General features: G+C 39.0%; 1 protein-coding gene and 1 long non-coding RNA gene across 2 annotated transcripts; both read left to right on the forward strand.

Moving 5' to 3' along the window:
- The first annotated feature begins 466 nt into the window (after positions 1-466).
- Positions 467-5,001, forward strand: LOC138035385 (uncharacterized). Its single transcript, XR_011129575.1, has 3 exons — positions 467-602; positions 1,007-1,081; positions 4,669-5,001. It is a non-coding gene; the product is annotated as an uncharacterized lncRNA (long non-coding RNA).
- A 300-nt stretch (positions 5,002-5,301) lies between these two features.
- LOC138035386 (tetratricopeptide repeat protein 28-like) lies at positions 5,302-9,459 on the forward strand. The gene is made up of 2 exons (XM_068882089.1): positions 5,302-7,115; positions 7,834-9,459. Coding segments are annotated over exons 1-2 (1,512 nt in total). The 5' UTR covers positions 5,302-5,604; the 3' UTR covers positions 7,835-9,459.
- The last annotated feature ends 409 nt before the right edge of the window (positions 9,460-9,868 follow it).

Consider the following 9,868-nt stretch of genomic DNA (forward strand, 5'->3'; position numbering starts at 1 on the left):
GTAAGAAACAGCAGAAAAACGATCTTTAGTAGAAAGTTGATTTTTATTCTGATCAACAAGAACAGATTTGGTTTTTGCCTATGGCCAAAGCGATCTTCTAATGGAAAATTGGGTGCTTCGTTTTCGAGTTGGGATTCCGCTTCGTTTTCGACTTAGGGTGCTTATTTCGATTTCGACCTTTTGTGTGCTTCGTGCTATGTTCTTCGTTTTCGAGTGCTTGGTTTTCGATGCTTCCCCTGCCGTAAAGCTCTGAGAGCAGAATAAATAAGCGTGCTGGTTTAGTTAGCTGTGCATGTTTAATGGCAGTAAGGCTCACAATTATCTAAATCGTCGGGTACTGTTAAAGCCGGAGACTTTTTTTCTTTTATCTTTACTGGGCGTAATTTCATTTTCCGTTTATTTGTGATAATGCTGGAGTCAAAACAACGTGATATCACAGAGCTGATAATAGAATGATTTCCGCTATATATTCAAAACTGCAACTGAACAAATCACTTTCTGTGCCTTCGCCAAGTAAACACGACTCTCCCAAACTGCTGTTTTCTTGTTCTGCTGTAATCTCTGTATTGTTTAAACGCAGTCTTTTAAATTATTTGCAAAAGGTAAGTTAAGTGCTCCATAGGAGAAATCAATTCTATGGTCAGATTGTTAATTGAGATTAGGTTGGCTCAAGAAATGCTCTTCTGTTTGCTAAGCTTATCAAAAAAAATTCTTGTCACTACATCACTATATCTTAGAACTCGATTTAAAAAAAAAATGCGTGCGTTTTGCTTTGACACCATTACAGCTTGTTATAGTTTCTTTTTTTAAAGTTTAATTCATGCTAAATGTTTTATATTAGTTTCACACTGTGACAAAGGAACGGAAACGAAATGTATCTTTCTAGTACAGTGAGGCAAAGAAAGTAATTTGTGAGGTACGGACCATTCCAAGAAAAAAGAGTATTTCCATTTTGTTATTCGTGTTTCTTTTTTGCTTTTTTTTTTCCTTTTCTTTTTTAAATCAGACTGCAGATTTCGTTCTTTGGTCGCGCTCTAATTACTATGCTGTGTCTTTCTGAGTGACTCACTGAGGAAAAAAGGTCAGTAATTTTCAAGTTCATCCTAATGATTGTAAATACTTTAATACTTCAAGAGTATTGAAACTAGCGCTGTGTGCTTGACTGTACCGGTTCGCCAACGGCTGATTAAAATTCAGGACGAATTAACAATATCCTAGACCTGCAGGCTTTACAAAACAACCGTTACGCTTGTTTGAATTGAACAAAAGTTTCAAGCGCGCTGCAGATAAAGTGCCACTATAATCAAAAAATCATTTCCTTTTTTCTTCAGATTTTCGGTGTGTTTGCTTCACACCTCACTGGCAAAATTTTGAGCTTGGATATTTATCCAAAGGCTGTTTACTTTGAGTGTAAATTTTGGATTTCACGGTCCGCCAATACTCACGTTCAAAACTAACCGATGGGACCTCAGAGGGTTGGATCTAGGGAAAGTGACGTCATTTACTCACCAGCTTAAAACGCAGGCCGTTTTAGATGCAAAACACTGGTTTAAAAGTCTGAAAGCCCGAAACTCCCGTGCTGCATATTAATTAACTAAAGCTTCGTACTCATCCATTGCATTCTTTAACTCATGAGTCTTTGTCGTTATTTTCTCCTCGATCCAGCTCTCTCAAATATTCAAAGTTAGTAATGGCGGACCATTAAAAAGGAAAATTCTAGTTAAGGACGTTCGCGCCAAAATCTTCCTACAGTGAGATTTTCTTCATTTTTCGCCTAGAGTTAGGTCATAAAGTACATACTCCAAAAATGAACAAAAAATAGGGGTCACCGAATTTGTTTCGGAGAAAATGGCAGTGGAAAAATGCCTTATTTTCGAGAAATCGGTCATATAATAGCGAGATGTAGGCTCATCTGCTCATCCATCGAAAATCATAAAAATAAACTGTTGGAGTGAAAGTTTCCGTGCATAGGTTTTTAGGAGTGAGATTTTTAGATAATTGTATGCCGCTAGGGATGTGGTAAACAGTAGAGTTCATCCTCGACGAGCGTTTTCGTAAGCTCTATCCGTTGCAACCACTACCAGAATTCGATGGCACGAGGAAAGAAAATGTTAAAAAAGATAACTTCTTACGGTGAGAATTTTTTCATTTCATCATATTTTGTAGATAGTAAGTAAAGTAAGTGATTCATGATTAAAAAAATAGGGCTCACCGATGATCTGAACGAGTAAAATCGATGTGATTTTGCAAAGCTCTTGGAAAAGTTCGTTTGTCACGCTTTTGCGTGACCTGTCGGGCAAGGACTGGAACCCAAGAGAGGATCGATCGTTGAAGAGATGAAAGGTTTTTACCAGGAAAAAAACCTTTCTCCAGCATAGCAACGAAGTTTTAAGCAGGGGTCATCTTCATTTGGTTGGTGTTTTGTATAATATCTCTCCATTGCCGTCATGCTCATCCTCTGGAGTGTGTTTTTTTGTGAAATTCAGTCGCTGATTGTTTCCACGCAGGTCCGCACTATTCAAGCGGACGAGGACGAAAGTACTGCTCAATTTTCACGAAAGTAAAGGAAAAGAACTTTAAAAACATGCATTCACGTTGAACTTAAGTTTGTAAGGTAATAAAAACATTAAAAAGAAACAGCCCCATTAAATTTACGCAACGTTTCGTCCTCGAGTTTTCCAAACTTTCAGCCAATAGTCTACTCGATCAGCTACCTTTTCCAGAGCTTTTCCATCCTAACGCTCACTTCTCTATTAATTTTCATGATGATTCGAAAATAAATGTGCCATTCTTTTGCCGGCCTGGAATTTTTCCTCGGCGTTTTTGTCGCCATGTTATTTTAACTGATGCTTGAAAAATTTGTATGAAAGTCAAGTAGACTAGTGCACGACTGATAAAACCTCGCGAATATCAGTCGTGCAGTAGTCTACTTGACTTTCATAAATATTTTAAATCAATTTTGACTGATCACGATCTTCTCTGATCCAACGCTGTGCAAGACTTATAGTTTACGGTTTTTGCAAAGGTTTTAACCTCAACTTCACTAATGCTCGCAGTAATGCGTGACATATTCCAGTCGCGTTCCCTGCGCAATAACGTTGCCCACAAACAATTAGCGCGAACGTCCTTAAAATAAACAGGTGTCTTTTTGAAATCAAGGCCTAATACTTGGGTCGATTACTGTTTAGTTAACATAGTTTTGAAATCAAAAAAAAATGGAGAGCTGATTTTTTCGTCACAGTTTTTCATAAGTGGAGAAGTAAAGCGTTGATCGAGATTTGCTTAAGTCCTGCTTCGTGGTAAACTTGAGTTTTTATCTCATACTTTCTTGTTTTTTGAACTTATTCGAAAACTCCATCCATACATGACTATTTAATTGTCGCTATTCTTTTCTCGTGACAGTTCACTGTCCCGCGTTATCCGGATACCACTCATGCATTTGGTAGCAAAATCTTTCTTTCTGGTCTCTTCAACTACCTTAAGTCCTCTGTTGCGATGTATTACCATCCACTTAGGGACGATTTTATTTTTGGGGGATCTGGATCTCTTACATTGAAGCCGAAAAGACAAACTAGAGGATATGTGTTATTCACAACCAAGGCATCCAAAAATACCTATAACATGAATATAAGTTTAGTCCATATCATGCATACGTCAACAAAGTATTTTGTTCAGATATTCAGTTTGTACAAGGGGAAGGGGGTTTACAGTCTCTAATAGACCTCAATGCCCCCCCCCCCCACGTCCCCCTCAAAAAGGCTTCAAACACAAATTATCATGTTCTTTCCCAAACCCAATGCAATTCCTTTCTACATGTGAAGGACTTATGATGTTTCACAGTTTGTAATTTTAAAGCTCCAATAGCTGACAAATAAATTTTCTAACTTGCTCAATGAACCGCTGATCCTTGGCGTGCATTCATAACTTATTATGAACACCCAGTCAACTATGATCAAAAAAGTGAATAGGACATTTTATGACGAGTCCTTTCCCTTAAGTTCTTCTTTGCTTAAGTTGTCATTGTTCTGGGTTTTTATTGATAAGTGACGTTTAGACCTCCGATTAATTAAATGAAACGCGTTTTGTCATATAGCCATTGGTAAGTCAAATGCAAAACAAAGTGGCATGAATGCGTAAAGATTCAAGAAGCAATTTTTCAGAAGGAATATTTAAAGCTCTTGTTCTTTCCAAAGTGTTAGTTCACTATTGTGCTAGCATTCTGGCTCACTCGGTTTTCATTGGCAATGCGATGCTAAATTTTGCAACTGCCGAACTCGATATGAGTTATTTTATTTTATTTGTTTGACGATTAAGCAAGTAAAGCACAACTGTTTTGCTCAGTGTTTGACTTGTGAAAAAAAGAAAGGGGAGGGGGGATGGGGTTTGGAGTCATTGGTAAGCTACAGTCATCCATAACCTCTTCTTACTTTATGCTTCTCGCTCTGTTATCTAACTCTGTGGCCGTTTTTTGTAAGAAAACAAATCAATTATTTCATCTAGAATCGTAATTGATTTCCTGCAAAGGTGAGGGCAAATCCCCCGTGTTAACCCGTTGATACCACCCCTTAACTAATCACCCTGGGAGGAAATAGGGTGGGAAAAACGTTTTCGTTTCGAAGCTAAAAAGCAGACTAAACATCAAGCGTCTTTATCTTTCTTTCCTTCCAGCTTCATTTGACATCGATTTGACATTGGATCATCCTATGGAAAAAGTTTTAATTGTCATTTAGTTATTGAAGAATGGTAGATAGGAAGTTAGAGGCTGTAGAGCAGCGAATGCTAGAGCTTGCCATTGCGATAAGTGTAGGAGACAGATATCGTGAAGGAAGGGCTCATTTTCATCTCGGCGGTGCTTACCTCAACCTACCTGATTATCAACAGGCCATAAAGACTTATGCACAAGCATTACATATTTTCATAGAAATAGGCTGCAGGGCGGAGGAGGGATCAACCTATGGAAATCTGGGAATTCCGTATCTTCGTCTAGCTAATTTTAAACAAGCCATTGAGTACCACGAAAAACATCTTAGTATTGCAAAAGAAGTAGGGAATAGGGCTGGGGAGGGATCAGCTTATGAAAGTCTGGGAACTGCCTATCACAATCTAGGTAATTTTAAAGAAGCCATTGAGTGCCACGAAAAACATCTTAGTATTGCAAAAGAAGTAGGGGATAGGGCTGGTGAGAGATTAGCCTACGGAAATCTGGGAATTTCCTATCGCAATCTAGGTAATTTTAAACAAGCCATTGAGTACTACGAAAAGCATCTTAGTATTGCTAAAGAAGTAGGTAATAGGGATGGGGAGGGATCAGCCTATGGAAATCTGGGAATTGCCTATCGCAATCTAGGTAATTTTAAACAAGCCATTGAGTACTACGAAAAGCATCTTAGTATTGCTAAAGAAGTAGGTAATAGGGCTGGGGAGGGATCAACCTATGGAAATCTGGGAAATGCCTATCTTAGTCTAGGTAATTTTAAAGAAGCCATTGAGTACTACGAAAAAGATCTTAGTATTGCTAAAGAAGTAGGGGATAGGAATGGGGAGGGATCAGCGTATGTAAATCTGGGAAATGCCTACTGCAATCTAGGTTATTTTAAGGAAGCCATGGAATACCATGAACACAGTCTTAGTATTTTCAAGGAAATTGGAGACTTTCTAAGAGAGGGAATCGCGTGGTATTCGCAAGGTCATGATCATGAATTGTTGGGTTCCTTGAGTAATGCACTCAGTTGTTATCGTTCAAGTATAAAACATTTTGATGAAACAAGGCATAGTCTGAAGTCAGAAGATGAATTAAAAGTAACTTTTCGTGATTCTTATCGCGTGGCATACACTGCTCTGTGGAGGACACTTTTGAAGAATGGAGAGATTGAAGAAGCTTTGTATGCTGCTGAGAAAGGTCGAGCACAGGCGTCGAGCGATATTTTGCAAGATCAATACGGCATTGACTCTCAGTCATTTTCTGCACTTGCTCCGAATCAAACTCTTATAGCTGCATTAGAGCTTTTACCTTCACAAGCCGTTTTTGTGGCACTTGACGAGAACAAGATCACGTTTTGGGTGCTAAGAAAAGACAGCAAGATCAGCTTTCGACAAAACGAAATCGCAAATGGAAGTGCTGATTTGTTGATGGAAACTATTTTGAAAGGGATCGGCGTAGGGGATGGTGTCAGATGCGAGAATCGTTCATTGGATCCACTACGCAATGACCTGTCTTGCAGCAAAAAACCTATCAATGAGAAAGCAGTTCTACCATCTTCATTCTCTGTTAACTCTTTACAACCGTTGTATGATGTCTTACTCGGGCCAATTGCAGACTTGCTCCAAGGAAATGAGTTAATCGTTGTTCCGGATGGACCATTTTGCTTGGCTCCATATTCTGCGTTGAGTGAATCTATCAGGATCCGCACCGTTCCCTCGCTGACCGCGTTTAATGTGATCGTTGGTGCACCGGAAAACTTCCACTGTAAGACTGGAGCGCTGCTTGTAGGTGACCCGTGGCTGAAGGAAGTTATTAACAAGAAAGGTGAGCCCATTTTTAAACAGCTTCCGGGCGCAAAAGGAGAAGTAGAGATGATTGGAGAACGTCTGCAGACAACACCGGTGACGGGAAAAAGTGCCACGAAAGCGGAGGTGATAAAAAGATTGAAGTCAGTTGCTTTAGTTCACATTGCAGCACATGGATGCCAAAAAACTGGAGAGATTGCTTTAGCCCCAAATATCGAACGGAAATCGCAAATCCCCAAAGGGGAAGACTTCATTTTGAAAATGTCGGATGTTCAGACAATTTGTCTTCGAGCAAGGCTAGTTGTGCTGAGCTGTTGTCACAGTGGCCGGGGAGAAGTGAGGTCTGAGGGAGTGATGGGAATTGCAAGGGCTTTCCTGTGTGCTGGAGCTCGGTCTGTTTTGGTGTCACTCTGGGCAATTGATGACGAGGTAACGTTGCTTTTCATGAGGAGCTTCTACCAGCACCTGGTAGATGGAAAAAGCGCAAGTGCAGCTCTTCAACAAGCAATGAAATCTTTCCGAGAGTCAAAGCAGTATTGCTCTATAAAGCACTGGGCGCCATTTTTGCTGGTTGGCGATGATGTCACGCTGGAATTTCCAAAAAAATGGTAGGTGAAGTTCGAGTTTAACTCAGAAACAAGAATACTTTCAAATTGGAAAATTGACGATAGGAATCAAATAGGCCTAAGAAGGCATGATAACGAGATGCTACAATAGACAAAAGTAGTTGGGAAGGTTATGTAAATGAACCGCACCATAGCTGTATGAACTTCAACCCGCTTCTGTTAAAGCGCAAAAGAAATAGTTTCACCTTTTCTTATATAGACCCCTCCCCTCCATTCAATGTTGGAGGGTACCTCAACAATTTCCCACTAAAACCATTCAGCTTTGCACAACATTGAATGAGGGGGGAGGGGAGAGAAGGAATGAAGACGTCAAACGTGCTAGCCTTCCCAACAGATTTGTCTATTATCGTAGCTTCGTAGTGTAAACAATTCAAAGTTTCCTCTAACACGCTTTTGTCATAAATGTAATTTCCACATGCTTATCACGCATGCACAGTAGCATATTTAAAGGATACACTTCACATTGGTGGAAAAACTGTTTTCGTTCAGCCTTTTCTGAAGATGGGTCATTTATCACCTCGTGATGTCTCTTTTGGTGTTTCCGTTCTATGAATCTCCCATAGATCTCTAAACGTCATCTTTTGTAAGGAATTCGAAGACAGCATCGTCCTGCAGGTAGCCATTCACATCGGCGCATTGTGTATGCTCAAAAGAACCAGCTATATTTAGAGCTGTTTTATTTATTTTTCTCTTTTTCCAGAATCGATGTCAAAGATGCTAGAAGACAACCTAGCAGAGCCGGACACTTAAGTGATTGCCGAACTTGTAAAAACAAAAGTAGAACGGGTTAACAAACATGGTTTTACCAGTAGAACAAGCTCCAAAGGCTTAGTAGAAGTTTACTGCTTTAACTAAACCAACAGACTGAGATTATTGTAAGTGAAATTATGACAGAAAGCTTAGATCTATAGTAAAATGCTAGTTTTACCCGTTATTTTTATACTTCGTTTCTCATATAATCTCAACGGTCAGTGTTGCTCGAATGGCGATCAAAATCATAGTGCTATAGTTGAGTTGCTAAAAATGATGTTTTATTTAGTTCTTTGAAACTGTTTTTGTTGTATGAGTGTAAGCCAGTTTCGAAAGAAAAGAAAAAAAACACTTTTGCTGATGACCGTTAACATCAGACTTTTACCGTCATAAGAAAAAGAGATGTGTCATTTGCAACATTCAAAGATCACAAAATAGAAGGGAAACGACGGGTAAAATTTTTTTTCCTGTTCTTCTGCATAACAAATGAATAAAATCGTCAGGAATAAAGAGGACGTTTTTCTTTTCTTAATAAATTTCCAAGTTCTTTGTAGGGCTTACTCCCTCGAGTTATCGGTGGTGTTTTTAAGCAAAGTGAAAGAATGTGTTTGCATTCGAAAGTAGTTCAATTCTTGGAATAATAGTTTTTGGGAACTAACAAATCGGCTGCAAAGTTAGAAAAAAATCTCTGGAGCATATTCATAGCCACCTTCACAACTGGAAAATTTTAAGGTGGCTCTGAATCCGCTGCAGAGAATTTTTTATACCTTTGCAAAGAGTTTTATCTTTTCTTTCACTTTTTATCTTAGCTTGCTAACCACTTTTGAGCAATAAAAAATGGGGGTCACGGAGTTCGTTTCTGAGATACAAGCTTTTGAAGACAAAATATAGGGCATTTTTTAGAAGGCATTTTCGTTGCTATGATAAACTTTTACGTCACATTAATGAGCGCACCTTGTTAAGAAATGATTGGTGTCTCATTTGGTACCATAACATTTGATGTTATGTGAAACAGCTGGGGTAGATTCAATCCTTCCAAATAGTACAGTTGGTTGAAACTTTTGGTTTGAGCCTCAAGGGAACAAAAGGCTACAGGCAGCCTATAGTATGGCCTTTAATTTAGACCATTTCCGTCGCAAGGGTCAAGCTGATGGTATTTGGAGACCCTGGTCATGTAACGCAACCGAATGTTTAACTTACGTTTTAAACTGAAACTCTAATTTAATGTAAGGCTCTGTTGCATTTTGCGATTTTTCATGCAAAAACGAGACAAGTTGCAAGTTGCACACTTTACCACTGCCAAAAACAAGGAGAGACAAATTGCAAAACCCTTCGCGGAAAGTAAAATCCATTGCTACTTTGCGCATTGGTTTACGCAAATTAGCAACGAAGGTTTCAAGCGATGCGTGCTGTGAAATCTGCCCTGCAACTTGTGTCGCAACGGATTGCGTCATCAGCCAGTGAAATGTTCCTTTAACCTCATGAGATCATCGAAAGCGAGACAAATTGCAGGAAACGTTGCCCAGTGTAACAGACCTCAAGCGAATAGCTTTGCAGTGTGAGAACTCTTGTCGAAACAAAATTGAGAGACAAGTTGGACGAAAAATTGCCGAGTGTAACAGCGCCTTAATGGGTCAAGTAAGTAACAAAACTATCTAACGTTGGATAAGACAACTCACTCTCCATTTGCTTATATATAACTTTATTAGAAATAAAAAATATCCTCAGTTTTACAAAATGTATAAAAATATGTCATCCAAACGCACATACAAAATAAGTCTGTGATGGTAGAGATCTGTAGTTTAATGTTTATTTCTTTGAAAAATGTTATAAAAGCATTAAGCACCCTGGAAAGGAAAGTGATTAGATGTAATAATTGTGTGCATATCTGCAGTTTGTAGGTATGGGCACCGATTTTAAAAGGGTTTCCTTTCAAGGGCGTTTCCTTTTCGATATCTTCGGTCCAAAAGAGTACAGATGATTGT

The sequence above is a fragment of the Montipora capricornis genome, unplaced genomic scaffold, assembly GCF_036669925.1.
Source record: "Montipora capricornis isolate CH-2021 unplaced genomic scaffold, ASM3666992v2 scaffold_365, whole genome shotgun sequence".
Taxonomy (NCBI): domain Eukaryota; kingdom Metazoa; phylum Cnidaria; class Anthozoa; order Scleractinia; family Acroporidae; genus Montipora; species Montipora capricornis.

Bases quoted from the DNA above. Each gene is read 5' to 3' on its own strand.
- LOC138035386 (XM_068882089.1), top strand. From the start codon at position 5,605: ATGGAATACCATGAACACAGTCTTAGTATTTTCAAGGAAATTGGAGAC.